At 41.1% G+C, this 24,944-nt stretch overlaps 1 protein-coding gene across 1 annotated transcript; it reads left to right on the top strand.

Annotated features, from left to right (window-relative positions):
• Positions 1-3,478: 3,478 nt before the first annotated feature.
• Positions 3,479-10,511, top strand: IL26 (interleukin 26). Its single transcript, XM_040545554.1, has 5 exons — positions 3,479-3,713; positions 4,126-4,182; positions 5,616-5,747; positions 10,274-10,339; positions 10,425-10,511. Exons 1-5 carry the CDS (start codon positions 3,543-3,545, stop codon positions 10,509-10,511), a joined length of 513 nt encoding a protein of 170 aa, XP_040401488.1. The 5' UTR covers positions 3,479-3,542.
• Positions 10,512-24,944: the final 14,433 nt, after the last annotated feature.

The raw sequence follows: 24,944 nt of genomic DNA, 5'->3' as shown, positions 1-24,944 counted from the left end.
AGAAATTAGTTGGGGCTTTTTCTGGATGCAGATCAGAAAGCCAACTAAGCTGCAAAACAATGAGATGACATGTTTGTTACCTTAAATAGGGTAAGAACTTTGTAGCAATCATAGATGTATCTGCATGTTTTACATAGATAAAGAGAATTTAATATTAATAATATCTACTTAACTCACACAGATCAAAATAATTCAATGGTTCAGTTCAATGATTCTCAATAAGTTAGTGAAGAAAAGATCTTCTCCAAGCTGGTGCTCATGCACTGGCCCTGTATTTGTATGGAGCTTTGTATTTGTAAATTACTTGCAGCCTTCTTTGAAACTTAGTCCCTAGCCAGGGCAAATCAGGCAAGATTTTCTTCTCTGATATGTTGGCTACTCTGTTAGTTTTTCTTATTCTTTTTAAAATTTACACAACTTGTGTTTATGTAATACATGAACTTTTCATGTGCCGTCAGTATTGTATTGTTCTTTAAGTATTTACAATACTGTGCATCTAAAATTTTCCATACCGTATGAGCCCATTTTCACTGGGGTGGTCTCCTTAAATTCCCATAGTTTCTGTCTTATGTCTGGAAGTCAACATGCTCTGTTGTGTGTTTTACTACCGTCCTCAGACTGGCTCTGGGTATATCAGTTCCACCATCCACACAAAGCTTTGCAGATCTTTTCACTGTTCATTTCTAAAAGGTCTGTGTCCCTGAATTTGTTTCTTCCTCTACCTCATGCAACTTTAAAACATGGCGTAATATCAGCTCTTTGTTATTCTATATTATTTATAATCATAATTATGCCTGAGAGCCAAAGTGGCACTAAAATGTAGTGGTACTAAAGAACACTAAATGAGACCCCAAAAGAAAAAAAACAGCAACTTTGCTCTGAACAGGGAACAGAAAGTTAATGGATAATGGTTATTCTCTGACTGATAACTAAGCAAGCATTTCAAAAGAGGTGGAGTGTAACTGTACAGGATCTGATATTAAATGTTACCCACCATCCTTCTACGTCAGGAATGCTAAGGAAACCCTATATCTTATATTATCAATATGTAATAAGGACAGCATACTTCTACATCCATCTGCATTTGTTTACACCACTCAGTTTAAAAGTTAGCCAGATCCATCAAGATGTTTGCTGATTCACCTGAGGAGCTCTTTAGAGCCCAATACAATGGTGTTACTACTACAGCCCTCCAAGCATAGGAGCTCACAGAACAGACAAAATGAAACTTGTGGGCTCAAGGGTTTTCCAGCAACAGAAGTTTCAGAGATGTTGAAAATTATTGATTTTCTTGTGAAAAGCCATTATAGACTGGCTGCATGACCCATTTATTCCATTTAGAGGAAAACTGTTGACCAGGGAGTACCACACCTTGGGGAAGCTGAGGCAGTTTTGCGTTCTGACTCTACTCTTGCAGTTGCCTGAGATCCTTTTCTAGGAAGAAACTTGGAGCAAGTGGTTAACCTTCCGTCCACATATGTTGTATGCTGAGGTTTTGTATATCTCATTAAGCAAGTCTGACAGCATTTAGAGAGCTTAAGCACAGACCATAGTTCAAATGAGCACTACAATGCATCCAGGGAATCAGGTCTCCATCATCTCCACTTACCAAAAGTCTAAGCTCTCTCTTGGCAGCCCTCTTTGGGCCTGGACCCCAAGAGCTCTTCAGCACTGGTGAAGCTAATGGGATGTGTGGGTAGTTGTGTGCTTAAACCCTTTTCTAGGAGCTGTTACAGGTGGGATCATAGAATTATAGAATGATTTGGGTTGGAAGGGACATTAAAGATCCCTGTTCCAACCCCTTGCCATGGGCAGGGACACCTCCCACTAGACCAGGTTGCCCAAAGCCCCATCCAGCCTGGCCTTGAGCACCTCCAGGGATGGGGCATCCACAGCTTCTCTGGGTAACCTGTTCCACTGCCTCACCACCCTCCGAGTAAAGAATTTCCTCCTTATATCTATTACAAACCTACCCTCTTTTTGTTTAAAACATTCCCCCTTGTCCTATCACTACACTGCCTGACAAAGAGTCCCTCCCCAGCTTTCCTGTAGGCCCCCTTTAGGTACTGGTAGACCACTATAAGGTCTCCCCACAGCTTTCTCTTCTCCAGGCTGAACAACCCCAACCCCCCTAGCCTGTCTTCATAAGAGAGATGCTCCAGCCCTCTGATCATCTTCATGGCCCTCCTCTGGACTTGCTAGAGCTTCCATGATCCTCGGATCCCTGGAGCCACATGCGAGTCCAGCTTGGCCTGGAGGCTATGCACATTTGTTTGTATAAATAGCTAGTGGGATCCAGGCTGGGGTGAGTTTATAATCTAGCTCATCTCATCCTTCTTTCTCCCAGAGCTGGTATCAATGCAGGCTGAAGAATTGCTATGCTGGACCAAAAGCTGCTTTCTCCCATTTCTTGCATACACCTCAGCTAGTCCTAGGGGTCTTGATGGCTGATTTACACCAGTTCTTGGCTTAACAGCATCATACTGCTGGTGCTGCTTCAGGATTTCCAAGTCTATCTTTGATGTGATGTTCCTTGCATTAATTGAGTGGTACTTGAGATGAATTTATCCCATTCTTCCAGCTTCACTTCAGACAGCTCTGAAGCTCTAAGCATTTGGCTGTCTCAAAAGCAGGCTAGAGATATAGACTGATCAATCTATGTTTGAGCATGACTGTAGAAAAGTGAGCATTTGACTCTATGGTTTAAATTTTACTGCCTTTGTGGTGGGTATGTTGGGACCCTACATGCCATTTTCCAGCAACCTTTGGTTCTTGGTGGGCTTTTGAAGCAGCCCCATAGCCAGGCATGCCCTGGTCCTTGAGCAGAGCCCTTGCTGGAGCCCTCTCTTTCACAATACATAGCCTGCTGCTTCTATAGGTGCAAATCTTGCCCCAGTAGAAGACTGATTCAAGAGATTAAAATAGCAAGATCATTTGCTACTAGCTGCCTTACCCTGAAAACAAAACACTTCTTAAAGTCTAGGCAATGAAGTTTTAAAGGCAGGATAGTCCAGCTTCCTTATAGATAACTGATTTTCTGAAACTTCTCAGTTAAATTAACACTGATTTTTTTTTTCCCTTTGGGCCATTACCTTTTACAAAAGTCCTACCATAAGGTTTTGTGGAAAAATGTAAAAAAATTTCACACATTAGGTATACTTTGTTACGAAACCAAACTAACCAGCTCAACAATTTTTTTCTCACTTGACCACCACTTAAATGAAAGAAAACTTCTCACATGAGAGGGAAGTTCTTCTTTCTTGGAAACCTTGACCTTGCTGCCAGTAAATATGGAGATATCGTTTAGAAAACGTCACAGATGATTGTGGTCAAATTTGTTGAAAGTGGAGCAAGATGTATAAAAAAGCGCAGCAACAATACTGATCAGCCAGCACACGAGCAATAGGTTATCTACATGAGCATCTCAGTGCAGAAGCTGCTTTGAGGGTTAACAAAATTAGGTTAACCTCTGTCGTCTAACCAGTCTTGCTGTATCACATACGCTGCTGTGACTGTAGAGGCACGAAGATTTGGGAGCGAAGATGAAAGTATATTCTATTTTCAGATCTGGGCATTTTTTAGTTCTACTTTGTCTTTTCACTGTGGAAGGCAAAAAGTCACCTACAGGAAAGCATACCTGCCGAAAAGGACTCCTCTCCCAAGTGACAGAGAACCTCTATATCAAGGCAACTAGTTTAAAATCATCTGTTCCTGTAAGTTGATCCCACTAGATGAAGTTTATTTATTTATGGATGCTTCTTTGGCAGCTTCATTATTGACCACCTGGAAACTTTAATAAGCTGAATAATCTCTGTGGTCTTGAGAGACAGGGAAATGCTACTCCTTTCATAACGATGGAAAAAAAGAAGATGCATAGAGAGGTGGAATGATTTCGCCAAGGTCATGGAAGAAGTTTGTAGCTAGGCTGGGATTGGAGCATAGATTTGTTGAGTCCTCATTCTACATCTGAATAAGATTATCATTTTTATAATTATTGCTACTACAACACCCAAAGAACCTTGGTATGAAACACTACTGCAGAACGAAGTTTTGTACCAACTAGACAAAGCCCTCTTTTCCTTCCTCTGCTTAGATTAATTAATACTAGCACACTGTATTTTACAGAAGGATCTCATCAAGAACACAAGACTTCTAAAAAAGACAACAAAAGTGCTGTTTATGGTAAGATTTATACAACTGTTTTTCCATTTTCTTGCTTTGATTTTCCTTTGGGTTGTAGAGATAAGACTGTGGGATAAAAAGGAATGACAGCTAACACATAAGTCAGCTGTTTAATTGGGAAGGACATTGTATTTATGAGAGCCATACACTTAATGAAACCCTTCACTTAGAGGAAGAATGTTATCTCTGCCCCCCAAGAAAGTGATTTTCCTATGGGACATGAAGGGGATATGAGTGTGATATGGGGAGAAAGAAGAGGATGTGGAAAGCCTAGCTGTAGGCACTTGTCTCTTGGTGGTTGCAGCGGTAATCTCCTTGGAGAGTTGGGGTGAGGGTGTTTGCCGCACTGGGGAGGCGTGTTTGTGGTAGCTCTTGCTCCTCCTGTGAATGCTTTACTGTGTGTGGTCCTTCCCAGCAATGCTTTTCAGGCACTAGCTTATTTACATGAGGGCCAGAGCCAAAGCCACCATCCCAGCAGCTGAGAAACCTTCTGCTGAGGGTGTGCAGAACTGCAGATGGCCCAGGAATGCTACAGAGCACCCAGGACACCCAAGCACCCAAGAGCTGCTTTGGGTTTTGAACTCTGCAGATGTTCTAGAAGAGGGAGTTCAGAGTACCCCCTAAAGGTTTGGCATGTAAAATACTGATTTGGGGGATCTATTTACAGGTATGTGAGCTCACAAGTGTGTGAGTTATTTTAGCATCCTTTATGCAGGGATCTAGTCAAAAGGGCCAATTGAGTCATTTTATCCTTAAGCAGAGACCTATTGGCCTTTGAACTCCCCTGGATCTCACTGATCACCTTGGGAGTGAATGCTCCTCACTTGCCAGTGGGACGTTCATGTGGACACCTCATTTTGGCAGCTTAATCTGTAGCTGCCTTCCCCTCCTGGTGGTAATTTTGCACCCTATACTTGGTTCAGTTGCCTAAAAATGGGCATATAGCCATTTGAAATACCTTTGGTTGTCCAAGAGATCCTACGGTTCAGTAAGGTATTACATAGCATGTACAAGATGACTGATCTCTTCTGGAGCAACAGCTGGGGGATGGTCAGGATTCCTTACAGCACTTTAAATGGCATGGGACACTGGTGTGGAGGAATCAGACAATGGCACCTACAATTTGGCCAAGATGATCTGGCTTAACTCCCCTATTCAACTTCCATTTATTCCTTGTGAATTAGTTAAATTTGTTGCTGTCACTTCTTTTCATGGCTAGTCTTAACAATACTCCTTTCTGTGGCAGTGCAACATCTTCTTGCCTTACCTTCAGAAAACACAGGGATATGCTGAGCTGAATATTAAACTTCATGAAAATATTTCTATTGATTATATGCTTTCTAACTACATGTATTTTTACAAGGCGAAAATTTTAGGTCATACGTGACTTGTAAGGTTTTCATTTGGCAGCTCCTTACCTGCTTTGTTTTCAGACAAATTGCAGTGTTCGAGACCAGGTCCTCTCATTCTACGTGAAAAATGTTTTCAGTCATCTTGAAGTGGAAAGTGAAAAGTTGTACGTTATTAGCGCCTTCCAGGTCCTGCAAGAGAACATGAATGCATGTGTGAGTATATTTGTGAGAGCTAAACTACCTCTGTTCATTTGAGAGGCTAAGAAAGGGCAAGATCACACTTTTTTAGCAAGTAGAAAAGGTGATTTGTAGTCATGGTGTGCCCTACATCGCAGAGGACCCAGCTTCCCGAGGGCTTCCCCCTGAGCCTGGGGAAGTTTCACACCACTCATTTCCTCTCAGAGTGAGTGCAGGGGGCAGGCGAGGTGGTGGAGGTGCTATGGAGACAACCCACTTCCCCACTGGTGCTTCTGGTGATGTCGCCTCGTACTGCCCTTCAGCACCAAAGCTGCAAAGATGCAGAGTAAACAGAGAAATGTGGCTCTTTGTTTCCACAGCATTAACTCTGGTCATACTTTCCTTCTTCAGCAGCATACCCAGTGGACTTGGGTACCTTTACTCACATGTCATCTCTGCTCCACCATACTCTGGAAAGAGCTGGTGGTGTCTCCTGAGCAAGCAGTGACATGCAGTAATACAGGCTTGGGGAAGAGTGGCTGGAAAGTTGCCTGGCAGAAAAGGCCCTGGGGGTGCTGCTCATCAACCAGCAGAACATGAGCCAGCTGTGTGCCCAGGTGGCCAAGAGGGCCAGCAGCACCCTGGCCTACATCAGAAACAGTGTGGCCAGCAGCTCTAGGGAAGTGATTATCCCTCTGTTCTTGGCACTAGTGAGAGCACACCTTGAGTACTGTGTCCAGTTTTGGGCCCCTCACTGCAAGGATGCTGACTTGCTCGATTGTGTCCAGAGAAGAGCAACAAAGCTGGTGAACAGAGCAGAAAACAAGACATATGAGGAGTGGCTGAGGTAACTGGGCTGTGTAGTCTGGAGAAAGGGAGGCTGAAAGGAGATCTCATCTCTTTCTGTACCTACCTGAAAGGAGGTTTCAGCAAGGAGGGTGTCAGTCTCTTTTCTTAGGTAACAAGCGATAGGATGCAAGGCAATGTCCTCAAGTTGTGCCACAGGTTTAAATTAGATATCATGAAGAATTTCTTCATGGAAAGTGTGGTTAGGCATTGGAACAGGCTACCCAGGAAGGTGGTGGAGTTGCTGTTCCTGGAGGTATCAGAGACATATGGGTGCAGTGCTTAGGGACATGGTTTAGTGGTGGATATGTAGTGTGAGGTGGATGGTTGGACTTGATGATCTCAAAGGTCTTTTCCAACCTAAATGGTTCCTACGATTTTGTGATTCTATGAAGTGGAATAAACCACAAGGGAGCAGTTTCCGTATGTCAGTTATACCTGTAAGTCAAAGCAGTTGCCCACTGGCAACATGTCCCTACAGTGGATCCAGGTGTTCCAGGGAAGAGGTGCTTCTACCAACAACATGTCATCATCCCACCCTGCAAATGACACCAGGACAGCAGTTAAAGCACACATTTGCCAATGAAAATATACACATAGATTACTGGGTGATGCTAACATGACAGTGTCACTTGTGGGTCATTTCTCTTCCCAGACTTGTCACTTACATGTGAGCTTGCTGAACCCCCTGTGAGGTCTTACCACCTGGCTCTTCTTTTTTAAGAGTAAATGAATAAAGACAGGGTGTGCCTTAAAGCTTTTTGACCTGTGGATATTTTTTTTTTCTCCACAAAACCTGTAGTCCTCACAAATCACAGTGTCACAAAATCTCAAGTGTGACTTGGGGTTTAATATAACCATGAATGGCCAGGTAAATGTCTATGGTAATTTCAAAAAGTGAAGGCAGGGTAAGAAGTCAATGAAATGTTGTTGAGTTATACCTTTGTCTGTTCTTAACTGTGTGGTGGCACATAAGAAAGGAACGTTGGTTCTACATGCACACAAATATTTGCTATTCAAAACTAAGCATCTTCAGACATCTCCTTGCAGTGCTGAATTACAAAACACAACCAAAATATTTGTAAAATATAAAAATATTCAGACCCCAATGGGAGAAAACTCCACCAGTTCTCAGGTTCTGCATTTAAACCATGCTACATCGTTGCAATTTACAGTCATTATTCACAGCATTCCACACCCTGTTTTAATTATCTGTGTCTGTCAAAATTTCAGGTATTGTATATTAAAATATCATTGAAGGAGATTCCATTCTTGTCTGGAAAAGAATTTACGCCCCATACAAGTGCCAGTACACGCAGAGAAGTTCAGATTATCAGCTGTGACTCAACTCAGAACATTAGTTATTCTGATATACCATCAGTGACTGGAGCTACTATCATAGAATCATGTATAGTAATGCATTTATATAATACAGTAATATATATATACACAATATATACAGTAATATATATAGTAATACATTTGCTTCTAGTGCTGTATGGAGACAAAATGCAGTGCATTTCTCAAAGCTCCTATATTCTTTTTCATAATTAGTGTCTGTGTTTTATCCAACACAAATCTAAATATTACGATTTAAATTTCCAGATCTTAAAATATACTGGTAGGAAGGAAAAGACTTCCTGTTATAGTAGAAAAACAATAGCTCTTTCTGAAATGATGACTTGTCATGATTTTCTAGGAGACATCTCATTTCTGGAAACTAACAATTTTTAAATAATTTTTATTAATTCAAAGCCAACAATAGAAATCATATGAAAGAATAATAGAAACTGTGATCAGAATGAAAGTAATGAATCTTCTGCTAAAACACAGTTTGGGATTTCTCCACCATATTATCCCCCAATAAATTAGCAATCTCATTCATCCATTTATATAAGATCTTTAATTTTTATTATCTGGTTGTATTATAAGATGTTTATCAGAAGGGATTTCCACCATGGCAACATACTTCCATAAGGCATTCATCCTCTTTCAAGGGTCGAGTTCTTTATACAATTGAGGGAAAGAGTGACACCTTTGTATACATACCCACCCTATATTCTTTCATGAACTCTGGCTCTAATTCAGGCAGCTACAGAGCCAAGTTAAATAGCCATACTATTTAAAAATCTTAACATTTGTTTCCAAACCACTACTGAAGATTTTCTACTACCTTATCACCATGATTTTAATGTTGCTAGTTCTTGGTGGTTTTTTTGTTTGTTTGTTTGATTGTTTTCCAAAGAAACATTAATATTTTCCAATAACTTAAGAGCCTGAGTCCTGTTTTTTTAAAAATACATAGGTACCAAAATCTCTAAATCCCTTTTCTGCAGTGAAATCAAGGTCTTTCATTTAGAATATGATTGCATGGTAAAGGGAATATACATTTCTTCTTGGAAACTGGGAACATCCATCTGCAGCACCACTGCCCTCAACAAAAAGTGCATTTACTTGCTCATGTGCCCTATTGGGATGACAACAGTGTTGAGAACAGCATCAAGCTGCTTCTGAACTGCTTATGATGTTCCTACATAAATAGGAGGTTGCGGAACTTTTTTTTTCTTGCATTTGAATGGAGTGCAGGAAGGCAATATATTCACTGCAGGATTTTTAATCATTACAGGCAGAGCTTGTAGGTCTTTAGCAGAGATTGCAGCATAGCTTGAAATAAGCGAACTTGCTTGTTTGCTTATTTGTTCATTTGCTCTGTATGCAAGAAGAGAAGAGTTTGTAATGCATATTAACACTTGGGGCAGTTTTACCACTGAATCAGTGGTCAGTTCTGCTACCAATTTACTTCTAGGGAAATCTGCATCATGCAGATGTACCTTAAAAAAAGCCCCAGATCATGAAGATCCGACCTAGTTAGAAGATTATTTAAGGTTTATAAATTTGAGTTGCTTTTATACACATTTTCATGTAAATAAAACATGCACAAAAGGTAACTTGAAAAGAAGATGTTTGTGTTCCTTTTTAAAAAGTCTCTCTGAGGTAGAAAGATGGACTCATTGTCCATTTCAGTAGTGACCTCTCTTCATATGAGTTCAAGATTTTTGACTTTTTCCTTTTCCAAGACATTGTCCTTTTTTCATAAATTGGAAAATACCAGATTTTTCCACTTTTTCCCTAAAAGAAAGATTCTTTTTCTTGTAAAGCACAGGGAGATGGGGAGTCAGGAAGCCATGTTGAAGGTGCTGCTCAGAAAGTTTAGCCAGACTTCTCTAAAAAAAACAACTAAAAGAGTTGTGATGAGTGAGGACTTACATGTGAGCATGCAGAGCGAGCAGGCAGTGGTGCACAGCGGTTGGAGCCCCCCAGGGTGGTGGCTGCCAGCCCTGGGGACCCCCTGTTGGCAGTGCCTCCAGGCTGGAAATTCAAGTTAAATGACCTGAACCTTAGAGATAGGCCACACTGTACAAAAGTTGTAACTGCCACTGATGTAAAGAGCCCTGAGATCAATAGAAAGAGTGTAATATGAAGACGTGGTGATACCCACATTACAGTTTTTGTGGTGTGGACTCAATTTTCCAGTAAGCACACAAGTAAAATGACACAAGTGTAGTAGCAGGAGATGCTGAGATGATGCTGATTTCACACGTTTTACAAGCAGCCCAATGGTGCCACACTGTGGGTTTGACTCTTCCTCACTGCTATGTCTTTCCATCAGCATCTTTGGTGCAACAAGCTCTTTTGGTTTCTTCTCATCCCTTCAGCTTCCATGTGCTCCATCCACAAGGTTAACTCCAGCTGTCAAAAATATAAAGACGACATTTCTTAAGGTAAGACAAGGAGGTGTTGGCTCCCACCTGCGCTGCTTAAGTGTTGTGGGTGGTTTTTTTTCTAATGTCTTTATCTTCTTGACAGCTTGGAGAGAAGGGAATCTACAAGGCCATCAGTGAGCTGGATATTCTCCTTCCCTGGATTCAGGCCTACATACAAACCATCTTATGAGGAACGAGGAGGTGACTGACAACATGCCACCTCTGTGCTAAGAACGGATCCTTACCCAAAAGGCCTGAAAATCAACCAAGAGCTGGATGTACAACTGGCCTGGCAGCAGCTCTGTCACACCGGAAGAGAGCCTCTATAATGCAGAGGCATAAAGATGGATTTTCAGAAGCTTTCAAGGTTGGCCTGGCATAGCAGCTACACCTGCTCTCAATTGCAAGAGCAGCCCCTGGAGCGTTTACAGCATGATGCACTTTGTGTCCTACCTGCCTGCTAGCTGCAGACAGCCCCCGGGCACACTGTACGAGCCTAACTTGAAGTCTGCTCCCACACGGATCAGACAAAATGTCCTGTGAGCACTGGGCATGACCCAGCCAGGCCTTGTGCCACCCCTGTGTAATTACGAGTCAAAGCAACATGAAGCACTTCTGAAAATCCTTCCCCTAAGCTATACTTCTTTTTTGTTTGTTTGTTTGTTTGCTATAGATATGTAACTATACAGAAGCCATTCTATATATCAATAAGAAAATGAAGTATATGCTGCTTATTGTTATTATTAATTTAAGTTAATAATTGATACCTAATAAATATACTCCAATTAATGACAAAACTTTGGTCTGTGACTCATGCATGACCTTCAGATGTCACATGTTCTGTCTGAGATTACACAATGCAGAAAACACAACAAATGGATCGTCATTGATTGGGATTGCAAGATGGTGTGAGTGGGATTTATAGGAAGTTGTTACTCAGTGATGGTAATTGTTTCCAAAAGATCTTTCATATAGTACAGAATGAAGATAGAGTTCTGGTTTTCCCACATTTGCAAAGACTTACCAGAAGAAGTTATCTAGGTAGTGAAAGTATTCCTAATTTATGTTTGAACTTCCATGAGGGTGAAATTCTGCAGAATTTCAGATCTCATAGTGACTGTTATGTCAGAGCATTAAACACATTAGTGTGCTGATACAGAAGAATGCAAGACAGTCATTCCTCTGTGCTGTGGCCTTCTGCAGCCCAGGGGTAGTGGTGGTTGGTCTCTGTCAGGTGATGTTTTTTGCTCTAGGATCTGACTACATGTGCTCTCTGAACAGGCTCAGGTCAATGCACCTTCATTTTTGTTCAGGGACCACTCAAAAGGTCTCTGGGGATCCTGCAGAGGTGATAGCTGGAGCAGTAGTAGGCAGGGTGGCTACCTGTTCTCCTGAAGTTGTGAAAGGGCCAGTGGGCTGCTATCTTCATCCAGACGAGTTGTTTGTAGCTGGTGAGAACTGAGGAGAGAGAAGAGAATCACCTCTTCTTTAAGCTTGTGAATCACTTCCCAGCATTGTGGAGGTGAGAAAGCATGAGTGAATCTAGCTAGTGATCAGCATCTGTGGGGATCAGAGCTATGTGCTAGCCCATACTTCAGCAACTCCTTACAACCCCACCTCCCCTCTCCCTTCTCACAAAGCTTATCTGCCTTGGTCTTTTGTATGGCTCAGAGATCTGCAGCATGGCTAGCTTTCTCTTCCAGCTCCTTCCACAACTTTGCAACACACTGCATCAGCACTGATCACTTGTGGCAAAAACCAAAAAAAGGAAATATTAAACTGCAATGTGCAAGTTACTCAGTTACTCATTAATACCCTATACTTTTTTTTTTTTTTTTTTTAAAAAAGGACACCATTATTATGGGAACATGCCAAAGCATTTAGCAAATCCCAGCAGCACCAGCTTCTGATGGCAACACAGTACTTTTAAATGTTGTTTTTAATAACAAATCATTTCAGACAGGTACAAGCACTGATATTCAATGAGAACACAATGCAATTGCTTTGTACTTAAATTTCATATGAAGAGTCATGCAATGAAGACATGATGAGCCTTTCAGCACAAGCAATGAACTGTCATGACATTGGTTTTCTAGCTTTACATTCTAGCAATTAACATCAAGCAAGTGTATTCATTACACGTTGAAATATAGGACATTTTTCTGTTATACTGGCTGCTCTTGGGGAGTACCACTGACTGACTAAAGTTCTGGGACAGCAATAAAAGCAAGCACTTTGTGTGCTTTGTGTATTCCAGAGTTCACCTGTCAGTGCCATGACTCTGACACACACATCTCTTGCAGGGGCCTGTTGATGCCCCTTTGTTGACCTCAGCCATCACATATTATCCATCCTCGTCCAGAGAACCTGACTTGTTAACAATTTAGGGTTAACACTTAGGGTAAACACTGAAGATGCTGTGGTCTAACGTTGATGTAAAGAAATGTTCGTGCATGGTAATTTCTGTTTGCTGACCATTTTCCTCTTTTACCATGATCTCACATGATTGCATGTATCCCACAGGTTCTGTAAAAAGAAGGGATGACTTGAAGAATTCTAAAAGGAGGAGAAAATCCAACAGTCTCCACTATGGATGATTCTCAGGTAAATTCAAATTCTTGTTACACTTCCAAAGACAGAAAACCAGTTATACAGATGAAATAATATGATACAAGAAGAAAACAAAGGCACCTCTCACATAACTAGTCAGGTGGTGATTGACAGATCCTCCCTGTTGAGCAACTCTTTTTTGACCTGTATCATTTTCACACCATCTTTAATCTCCAGCTTCATCAGCAACTGAAGTTGCAGGGCACACAGGAGGAAAAGAGAAGTGTGAGAATATTTTGTAAGACAAATTCAGTTGCGAACTCCTATAAAAGCTAATGAAACAGTAAATAACTTGCTGAAATAATTCTCAAACAAACAAACACATCAAAAAACATCCAATCAGTGAAGAATATATAATTTGCTAAAATTTTTCCTAACAGCCTGGCACAATAAATTTAAACCTGTTCCTCACGATGGATAACAGATATGCCTGACAAAAACTTTTCTTGTGAATGTAACTTTCATACTCTGTGAGACAGCAAACCTAATACTCCATCCTACACTATGATTTTAAATTTGACAGGTACTTGTCAATCCAGAACACATATGAAATTACATAAAAGGAGGAGGTGAGGCCAGGAAAGTTTCCTTCTGCCCCTCCCATCCCTTGAGAAGGGTCAGAGACTGCTTTATCCAGCTGCTCCAGAGGAATACCAGCTCCACCTGAACACTTAGTGTATTTAATCATGAGACTGAGATTTAATCCTCTGTTGTATGCTAGTATTATGATATGTCCTGTTATGTCATATTCCATTATTTATTATTTTATTACTAGAGGGGGTTGCAGAATACAGCACACTAGGTTTTGTTGCAGTACCTTACCAGGCCGCTATATTTGGTTACCGTATTTTATTTCAGCATATTATAGTATAAAACAAACAAACTGAACAAAAGCATTTCTGGCTCAGTGGAATCACTTTCAAATTATTTACATCTTAATTATTTTCCTTTTTTTTTTTTTTTTTTCTAATTTAATATATGTATATATATAGTAAGACAGTTAAGAGGTTCAAAGGCTGAAATGCAGTCCTAAGTCTCCCTTTTAGATTTCATGAAGCTGTTTGTTGTGACATATTCAGGGAAAAGGAGCAGGAAAAGCTGTCACAGCTCTTTAATTAACAGGAAGCTGCAGAGACTGAGCAGGGAAGGTCTCAAAACCCCACCACCCTGAAGGGCAGGATCCACACACAGCTGGAGCAGGAGCCTGGATGTTCTCCCATGGTGTGAGTGAGCTGGGCAGTGGGAGGACCTGAGGGAAGGGAAGCGGCTGGAAATGCTCTAGGACCTGTTGGCAGCCTGGAGCAGGTTTGTTGGATGCTTGCCTGGCTCAGTGCATGGTGGAAAGCCTCACCTACCATGGGATGGCCACTGCAGAAGAGCTGGCTCCAGGGCAGGAATGGGCCTGGTGTATGGAATAGAAAACTGACCATGAGCATGGCCTCCATCAGATGTCCCAGGGGCTCCCAGGGATGCAGGAGCAGGAGTAGCTGCTGCTTCTCTGTCATAGAAGACAGCAACTGATGCCTGCAATCAGAAAAGCCTCCACATTTAATTCAGAGAATCCATGAGCAACATTTTTGAGTGACTTCTGTGATTTTTTTCTTGTGGAAATTTTCCTGAGCTACCACATGCAGTCTTGCTTTTTCTCCCCTCATGGACGTTCAGAGTTGAAAATTAAAAACTGCGGAAGATGTCTGCAATGACTGCATGTGGATTATTTGTGTTTTTCACTGTGACAAGAGGTGAAGATGGACATGAGGTTTGTGCTGAAAAGGAGTTCCTAGAACAAAAAACCAGCAGCTTTTCAAAATTACTGAAGTGGCTTAAAACAGCTTCTCAAAATAATCTTTGCTGCTTTGTTTTTTGAAGGGATGTAGCCATACAGAGATGGCACAGAAAGAAACAGACACAGTTTGAAAAAGGCCTAAACAGATCAGATGATAGCTAATTTTATATATTCCAGCTGAATTTAAGTAATTTGTCTAACTATATGTCAACCGACAAGTGTCACCTTCTTCAGTGATTTGGACACTGCCTCACGGTGGTGGAGTGAGGAAGGGCAAACCCAGCCTCAATGCTGTGCTGTCACAGGTTAGCTCAGACTACGGGCGGGAGACCTCCAAAACGAGAGGATTTGGGCATCAAGACTCAGCCCTGCTGCCTCCATCCATCTGATGAGAAAATCAGGTTATCTCATGGCATAAAGCCTCGGGACTTGGGGGTTCTCACCCTCATTTTCCGTATGGTTTAGGACACTGCAGAATCTTGGTTGACTTGTCTATAAAATGAGAGCACCTCTGGGTGTTGTGCATGTATTCATACACTAATGCAAATCACATTTTCAAAGCAATTAATTACTCATGAATGAAAGGTAAATTATGGGGCCTGCAAAATAAAGGCTTTTGTTTAATAGAGAATTGTTCCAGTAAATGGCAGATAACATATGCAAGCCACTTAACAACAGATTTTGTGTGTGGTATCCACACAAAAACATAGCAAAATAATTAGTATTATATATATTTAACCATCAATTTGAAGTAATAAGCTTGGACAAAATGCCTATTGCCTTTTAACCTTGAAAAAGTAAAGAAAACCTTTTTCATTCTTCAAATGAAACTCTAGGTGTCACTCTTAGAAAACAAGATTCATGTTGGTCCCAGTTTACTTTTGACTCTTCAGTTAATGGAGAAAGTGTTAGATCACGTTTCATAAGTAGTTTCCTTGAATGTAAAACTGAGATAGATAAACAGTTGGATTCAAAGATTATTATATTTTTTAATTAAATTGCAACAATTTTAGAATTAAAAGTGCAGGGGAAGAAAGACGGGCATCTAAGCAAAAACTAGGCTTATAAATCAGATATTAATTTAGTCCCTGAATTTGTTACAGTCTTCTTATGTGACCTCAGGCAAGTCACTTCATTCAAGCACCGTTCTCATGCAGCAAATGGAAAAAATGTCTATCAATTATTTGCATACATTAGTTTTTCTTTGTTTTGTGCACAGGAATCTGCAGAAGGAAATTAACTAATGTAGTGTTAGTTGGCAACACTGTTTAGCACGGCTTGTCTTATCACAGTGTTTTGGTCTCTTTGGAGTAATGACTGTTATTACAGGGAAAAGGGTATTTTGTGACTGTTACTGTAAAAGTAAGAATGAAAAATGTGTGGCTGTGCAATAAAATTGTCGCTACCTTGTAACTTCTTGAAAAACACTGATCTAGTGGAAAGTGGCAGCTGTACGTATAGTTTTGGCGTTATGTAAATAATACAGCAACAGTCAGCAAAGACAACAATTTCCATCAAAGGTAAGACAAAGTACAAAATTTATCTATTTCCTCAGGCTTTTTTCTCTAAAGTGCAAAATCATCAGAACAGAGACCATATCTTAATAAGCAATTTCTGCTATAGCCAGAACCATATACTGCAAATTCCTGATCTCAGCTGGAGTCCTGAGGTGGTATTATAAAGTAGTCCTTAGCAGACGCTGTGATGGTTTCCTTTAGACAGCATTAGAAGGAAGGTAATTTTTCTTGAAACACAGGAATAAGAATAGGATTTGGATGACAGTGTAACTTGTGTTGGATTTGGCCACTGTTTCTCCATGCCCACAACATACACCAACATCCAAGGTAGCCTCTTCACTGCAAAGATGTGTGGCCAGATGTGAAATGTATGGAGTTGTGGTCTCATGTTTGGCAAGACGCTTCCCGAAACAGCCTCCTGCAGGCACTGTGCCCAGGTACCGCTCGTGTCATCTTCCCCATCAGCACCTATGTGGCCGCGAACAGAAAGGATGTCTGTGCAGGCAGCGCTGTTACTGGAAGGGAAAGATTACGCCAGAGTTCACCCAACATGATATGGTCACTTTACAGTTTTTTCCCATGTCTACCCAAGCTTTTATTTATTGTAAATAATGACTGCCACTGCAATATTCTCTTTTGGTAACTGACAGGAAATATTGAGCTTTCCATGAACACATCCAGAGAACAGTCTCACTTTAATTCAGATTTCACTTTAAAATCAGTATTTAGTTCAGTATCCCTATTCTATTGGCTCCAGTAGAAGAGGGATTAGGAAATGTAAATGCAGGCAATAGGTGTACAAGGAGCATTGCTAGATGGAAAAGAAAGGTAATGGAAATATAATACTGTTGAGTGAAGCTGTAGATGATCATGGAATAAAGACTTTGGTAACGTGTCAGGAGTAGGAGTAGGCTAAGCTGCAAAATATTTCAAATAATGCTTTTTTTCAGTCCCATGGGTGGGGTTGCAGCTCTGAAAGGCATCAGTTATCATAAAACCACAGCATCACACGGTAATTGAGGCTGGCAGGGGCCTCCAGAGGCCTGGTCCAACCTTCTGCTCATAGCAGGGTCAGCCAGGGGGTTGGATCAGGCTGTCTGGGACTTTACCCAGCTGGGTCTCAAAAACCTCTGTTAGGAGCTATAAAAGGCTGGCTTTTAAGGACTATTGCCTCATTTCTGACAGGATAAAGTGTTACAGAGATGCACGTAGCCACACTGTGAGCAGTGGGACTGTGCAGCCTCAGCGAAGCTCTTCTGTCACAAAACCATGCATGTCATACCTTGAAGCCCCCTAGTCTGCCCCGTCAAACCCATCTCTGTGTCCAGCTTTAACTACATCAAATACAGCCCCACAGTCACTGTTGTCCATCTGTGTCTTGAGAAGGTTAGTCGAAGGACAAGGGGCTTTATTTCCACAGTGGAAATAAATAAGAGAGATAAGAGAGATAAGAAGTCACAGATGTTTCTTTCTTAGTAAGATATCTTTGAAGAAGACTGTAGTCCCCTTACTAGAGACGCTGAGGCTTTTGCTTTTCATGCAAAATGAGCAGAGAGGTTTAGGCACAAGACCCAACCTTGGAGACTCTGCAGGCCAAGATGGCCATTCTTGTAGGGCAGGTTAGACACCAGTCAAAGGACCTTGACCTCCCCTCTGAGCAGGCTGGTGTCCACCCCAGTGACCTCCAGCCTGTTCCTGCCTTCTCTTTTTCTCACTCCCTGATATGTCTCACCCCCTCACCACAGCTTTTGTTGATTTTTTAGGAGATACATCACTTCCTGGGGTGAGAAACTTGCTTTCAGGCTCAGCAGAGGGTCAGTGAATCCCTTTTCTTAAGATTCAGCAATGTGGCACGGCAGTGGAAGAGCACATCATGATAAAATATTTAAGTAATAACAGCTATCTGATTACCGTTACCTGATTTTTGAATATTCAAAGATAAAAACCTATGAAAATCTAAATTTAACATGGCTTAATAAGAGAAGATATATAGAGGAAGAGGGCACCAGATGAAGCTGGCATGGGAGTGCAGAAGCGGAAGAGTGACACCGGGAGAGTACAGGAGCTCAGGGTGTTTGGTTCTCAGCTTTAGCCTCAGTCTGTTGCTGTATTTTGCAGACAGAATAATCTCTTTAAAGACAGCGGGGAGTGGGGCTTCCAGCAGTCGAAGTTGCAGAGAAGATAATGAAATACTATTAGAGAGTATGTGTGAGGTTGTACATGGGTATTAATTTCATTACTGCTACAAAAACAGCGTCCAGAATAGTCTATAATCATGATAGTGTTGGGGACAGGTTCTGCAATTTTCAAATAGTTAGAAGGCGACGTAATCTTTTCTTATGAAAGGGATAAAATTAATTTCCATTAAATGAACCTGAGGCAATCTCCCTTGTAGGGAGATATGTGCCATTTCCACAGTCCATTTTGATTCTGGAAATGCCTGTATTCACTTTGTGCTCTTTTACTTAACTCAGAAACGCGTTCATCAATGGTGCTTCATTCTCACCGAACCATACACAAAAGTTGCTGATAGCTTTGGAGGTAGATCATGTAGTTGGACTGCTTCTTTCAAGCCTGGGATCCAGCATGTGTTGCCTGCTTCAACCTTGGAGCCCGACACTGAGTGGACTCCTGCAGCTGGCCATGCAGGCAGGAGGTTCACCATGTCTCCTGATCTGCCAGAACCTGAGCTGACCAAACTGAACACTACTGACAACTCATCTGGAGATGATGCAGCTGACTTCTGAGCACCCGCTGGGCCAGTGGCAGCTGGGTACAAAAATTTTGTTTCCCTTTAAGGGTTATGCAAATTTGGCTTTGCTTTTCCACCAGCCTTTAGTCAATTATCACATTTTTATTCTCTCTAAGGTCTCAGAGACCTTTAGAAGCATGACATAATACCACAGTTCTGGCCCGTTTGTGCGAATCACTTGTTACCATTAACCGATTGATGCTTGTCCTTCCAGTTTCCCCCTCCGCTGCTCGTTCAACTCATTTTGGTACTTTTATAGTGCAACCATGCTTTCAACCGAGCTGATGAGAAGGAAGTTACATTTGCTCGTTTCTGCTGAAGATTTGGTTAGTTGTTCGGTTAGTTAGAAGGGCTGCAGGGGGCTGATCCGTGCAGCTGAAGCTTGATAATCGGCAGAAACAAGCAAACAAAAACAGCTCTGCACCTTGGCTTCTTCAGGGACGTAACTTCCTTCTCATCAGCTCGGTTGAAAGCATGGTTGCACTATAAAAGTACCAAAATGAGTTGAACGAGCAGCGGAGGGGGAAACTGGAAGGACAAGCATCAATCAGTTAATTGGCATGGGTGCCCATCGTTAATTAAATATCATCAATTCCTTCCTGCTTTCTCCCTCCCCGCAAGAAAGAAGAGATGGTATGCGCCAGCCCTGAACGTTGTCCCTAACCACGAGCGAAGAACCCACTGACGTCTCCTAGACGAACTTGGTCATGTCAGTGTAGATGTTTTCTCTGTTCCTGTACCACAATCAGGGAATAACCAGTAGCACTTTCCAAGTGATGAAGAGAGCTCAACGAGATAAACCACAGGCGTGATAAATTAGTCACTTGATAAAGTATTTACAATCGAGACTCCTATATGTGAGGAAAAAATTTTTGTGAATGAGAAACCACACATTGTTAGTGGAAAAGGCAGCCTGTTTTTCTACCCGCAGCAGAGGAAAGAGCGCTTCACGTAAAACTCAGCACGATGGCTGGCAGACGTGAACTCCAAGCCGGCAGGCGGCCGTGGTGGTGGCTGGAGAAGAGCAGCCCACGTCAGCATTAAATTTAGAGTTTCTTGGGTTGGTACCCAGCATCACCCCCGCTGCCGGGATGTCCCCCATGTGAGGCGGGAGCTGCGGCGTGGATGGTGGTGGGGTCACCACCCCGCTTCTCAATTTCAGGCTATTTCTGGCTATCTGGGGCTCCTTTGCTGTTACCACTGGAATGGAAGAGGGTTTCTTGCTCAACAAAATATGTGGGGATTTTAGAAAAAAAAAATTCCCATTCCACTTGAGCAAAGCCAAGGGCATTCAAAGTTTGGAGACAAGTAAAGCGACTGCAAGGTGACAAATGGCTAGAAAGAAGGCGCTGCCTTGCTTGTCAGCAGCTTGCCTCTCTGCGACCAGCAACCTGTGCTTGTGTTCCCCGTATTCTCCAAAAGCCCCGCTGACACCAGAGGATGATTAAGGAGAATATCTCACTGATACAAACCATGCTCAGCTGGTAGATATATTCAGCACAATCTGTTTTCAGGTCATTAAAAAGAAAGGTACTGGCACATACCCCTCTATACAGAGGAAAACAACATGAATGTTTGAGGGAGGTTTAATAGGTGGAAGGGAAGAGACCATACTGGTGTGCTGGGGGGCTATAGTCTAATAAAGATTATTTCCCAGACCTAAACTCTAGGACAGGTGTTTCAATGACTGTGAAAAGACTTAAGAATTGTTACAAACTGTCCCTGTGGTACTATGGCAAAAAGAATGCATACAAGTGCCCAACTCTTTCCTTAACGAGGACAAATGAGAGGAAGCAGGAAGATGATTTAAATTCTATATGTGGTTTCACTATTGATTTTCTGAGTCTGATCCAACATTTTATTCCTTTGAAACATTGGCATATTACAAAGGATTTGAAGAAGAGTTATAAGTAAATGTGCCCTCTGGTAAAAAGAAGACATTAAAGACATCAATTCAATCCCATCAACAAAAGGGAAGATAAAAAAAAAAAGACTGCAGTTCATCGACAAAAGTGACCTTATAAGAAACACCAGAATTCTCCAGTCAAACAAAAGAAAGCACAACATACATTTACTTGTTTTTACTAAAATCAGGAAATCCAGTTTGCCTGGAACTAACAATAAGACAGCTCCTCACCAGACCGACTGGTTTAAATTATTACTTTAAAGACTGTAAAATGGATTTTATTTATTTATTTATTTATTTATTTATTGTAAGCACAAGATACTGAGCTCAAGGGTAGAATAAGTTGTTTTGAAGAAGGCAGACAAAACACTCAGGAAGTTTTATAGCTAAGAATCCCTTCCTGTTCTTTTGGGAAGGGTGTTTCAGAATCTCATGTTCAGATTGCCAGAAATCTTCCATCTTTTGGTCTAAATTTGCACGTGGCCAGCTTATAGCTATTTCTTTTAGTACAAATTATTGTTAGCTTACATGACTTAGTGAATTGACTATTTTTCTACTGTAATATAGTTCAAGTAACAATTACTTCTCTCAGCATTTGCCTTTCTGTAGTTGAACAAGCCAAACTCTTGTAGACTTCCATAAAACAGGAGATCACTACTTGTTTTCTGGATCATTTCTACTTTGAACTCATCTTTACAGCACAGGGCTAACCCCAGCCGTACATCAGCATTATTCCCTTCCTCCCTTGCCTGGATATACCTTGTACAATTAATCCTCACAGCATCCATTTCCATCACAGCATTGCCTCTATGGTTCCTGTTATAAGCAGCACAGCACTGAGATTGTTCTCCTCCTCCAAAAGGTCCTGTCCCAGCTTTTCCTGACTAGAACCCACACACCAGGCCTGGCATTTGTATAATCACATTTCTCCCAATTTTATTAATCTAATTCTCAACTAAATCAAGTCCCTCTCGGTTCAGTTTGCCTTTGATGAAACCAGGCTTCATTTTTTTTTCTTACACTTACTTGTCTTTAATAATATTGATTATTTCATAATTTGTTCTAAAGCCTTGCACATCACTGTCATCAGATAACATGTCTTTATCTACCTCGCCTGTTATTTCTCTTTTCTTAATCACAGCTGTTATATTTGCTGTTCTCTGATCTATCACTCATTTGATAGGTTGATGAAATTTTCTCCTTACTTTAGTTGCATTTTTATATGCCGATTTATTCAGGTTATTTCTCTGATGAGAGAACCTTTAACTACACATTCTTGCTTCTGCTTTTGCCTTAGAGGAGATAGTTTCATTCCTGTCACTATCAGTCATCCTGATTTTTCTTCTGTGTCAGCAGCACTCGAAATTATATTGCTCACCTACTACCTTCACTTTTTAACATCCCTGACTGTATTAAAAATTGAGCTAAATTGTCCATTTAATTTTTGAGCTACACTGTACATAATCATGCAGCATAGCTTTAACCTCAACCTGTGCCAGCCTCACTTTTTTCCTTATGTTCCTCTTGTTTACACGATGAAGGCACATTTTACTGTTTTTCTACTGATGCCTTTACATGAACTTGTTCGTTGTGCATTTGTTAAGTTTTAAGATGCAGTTATCACTGCTGATCAACACATCTTTCTGTCCCTCAAGGCTCTGATATGTTTCTGCTATTCTTTAAGAGGTGGTTGGGTTGCCTGCTCTCATGAGAATAGGATCATAGAAAACACCAAGCTGGAAGGGAGCACTGGAGATACGCAGTCCAACCTGCTGCTGAAATCAAGGCCTTGTGTTAGATTATAAAGAGTCCTATCATGAGGAATCTTGAATAGTTGAAGACAGATTCTGTTGCTTCTTTGGGCAACCTACTCTTAGGCTAAATTGTTCTCATGATGAAGATCCCCTTCAAGCAACTTCTTCCTGTTGACTTGCTCCACCACCATGCATATCTGTGAACAGAGTACTTCTGTCTTCCCTGTAGCTACCTTTTGGCTAGTGGAAGGCTGTGGTTAGGTACTCCCAAGCTTTCTCACCTTGTAGCTGGACAAACCCAATTCCTTCCATCCTTCTTCATAACTAATGATCTCTAACCGTCTAATCACATCAGTGATCCTCTGCTGAAACCTCTTGTTTTTCAGCGTATCTCTTAAACTGTGGGGAGCAAAATTGGGTGCATTGTACTAAAAGTGGCCTGACTAGTGCCAAGCAGAGTGGGAGAGATTACATCCCATGATCTTCTGACCATACTTTTGCAGATACTTTTGCCCAGGGCACAGTTTGACTACACTGCTCAAGGATGCAATGCCCACTTATGTTCAGTTATCCACCTGAACCTCTTTCCAGGTCCTCTTCAGTAAAGCTAGACGCCAGTTGGTCATAGTTTTCTTTTTTAGCTCCGAACTAAACTCTAAATGATTGTGCACTTCTGACTTTCAGAAACTCCAGTTTTGCTTCATATTCACCTTCCTTTCAGATCCTGTAATTAGTTTCACTAACTTCTCAAAATGTTTCTCTGTGAAATGAAAATATTATCATGTAACTGTAAAGTTATAGCTCATGTAAAAACATCCTGTCTTTAATCAGAAAATTAAGATCTCCTATGATGATACATTTCCCAGTAGTATTTACCTTCTTAATCATATTCTATTTGATTGTATTTTATATTTATACAGCCATGGTATTGGATGGTGAACACCTTGCATGAGTCCAAAAGAATGCCTTTTACTAAGATATTTTACCTAGGCCCATTTTGTTTTCTCTACGATTTTTCTTCAGACTTTTTGACAATTATTTCCTTCAGTGGCATACAAAATGTCTTCATCACCTCTTTCTTTACTTCTGCTTTTCCTAAACTTTGTTGTCTGTTCTCCAGGCATGACTGTTGCTTCACTGTTTCTTTTTCATAAGTTCTACTGCACTTCTGGAGTTACTCTAAGACTTCTTAAAACTGCAAATCCCAACAAAGCATAATCATGTAATTCAAGAGGACTAGAAAACCAAGATGAATCAATTCTTTCTTCAGCTAATCAATACTCTATTAGCACTGGCTCTTTGACATACTGTTCCTGCACAGACTCCCTTGGAAGCAGTGACATCCTACTATAGCCTCTTTTGAGTGTAATTCAAGATGCAGTGACAGAGATTGCATTTTTATTTATCTTTTAGATGGGTTTCTGTGTGTGTCCACAAACGAGCAGATTCATGATTACTCTTAGATATTTAATCACTTTTCCCATAAGTATTCCTTTCTGTACACCTGTCTGTCTCATTGAGAAAGATTATTCTGGTTAAGGATCTATTACAGAAACATTTTAATTTCCTGCTTCTCTGTGCTTAGAACATTCAATGCTGGCACTTAAACAATTCAAATAAGACATCAGACATTGCTGCAAGAAATATTTTATCTGCATTATCAAAAGGAGCAATGCTGTAGGAGCAGATCTGTAAGTCAAATAACCTGATGTTGAGGACTCAACTGCTGCACTGATTTGTTTTGAGTTTTGAACTAGCTGTAATCTGGTCCTGTGGCTGGAATCCCATTAACAATTGGGGAACATCAAGTGAGTTTCTAAGAACATCTTCCAGTTTTATTTTATCTGAAAAGAATCCAGTTCTGCAGGCTCCAAGACAGCTTTTCAGCGCAACCCTAGGTGTGGTGAGCAGAGTTGATCAGGAGACTGGTTTTAACCTCCTATGTGTGGTACAAATGGCGCACTAAAGTAGAAGCACTCACTGATACGCTGTTATACCTTAAATGAGAGGAGAAAAATGATTGGCTAATCTGAAACTTCTTTAGGCATTTTTGAAGCATCTATCCAAGCAGACTTGGGGATTTTACAAAGGAAAAACCTCCCATGGAATGGGGAGAACATTTGAAGTGTGCTAATGAGAACCAGAGTTGATGTACCTGCACTCTGTGCCCTTCACAATTGAAATTCAACTTGTATATATATATGTTTTTGCAAATCTTCAAAAGGATGGCTGTTCTTTGCTTGTGTATACGGAGTAATAATACACCACAGCTGAAGCCTGGTGTATCATAGTTCCTCT

This window comes from Cygnus olor, chromosome 1, assembly GCF_009769625.2.
Source record: "Cygnus olor isolate bCygOlo1 chromosome 1, bCygOlo1.pri.v2, whole genome shotgun sequence".
NCBI lineage: Eukaryota > Metazoa > Chordata > Aves > Anseriformes > Anatidae > Cygnus > Cygnus olor.
Note: the sequence above shows the minus strand (reverse complement) of the source record. Positions and strands in the feature narration are given on the sequence as shown.

Excerpts from the sequence above, each read along its gene's own strand:
- IL26 (XM_040545554.1), top strand. The coding sequence starts at position 3,543 with ATGAAAGTATATTCTATTTTCAGATCTGGGCATTTTTTAGTTCTACTT. Across the intron at positions 5,748-10,273 it reads AAGAGAACATGAATGCATGT|CTTCCATGTGCTCCATCCAC; the intron begins GTGAGTATATTT and ends TCATCCCTTCAG. Across the intron at positions 10,340-10,424 it reads TAAAGACGACATTTCTTAAG|CTTGGAGAGAAGGGAATCTA; the intron begins GTAAGACAAGGA and ends TCTTCTTGACAG.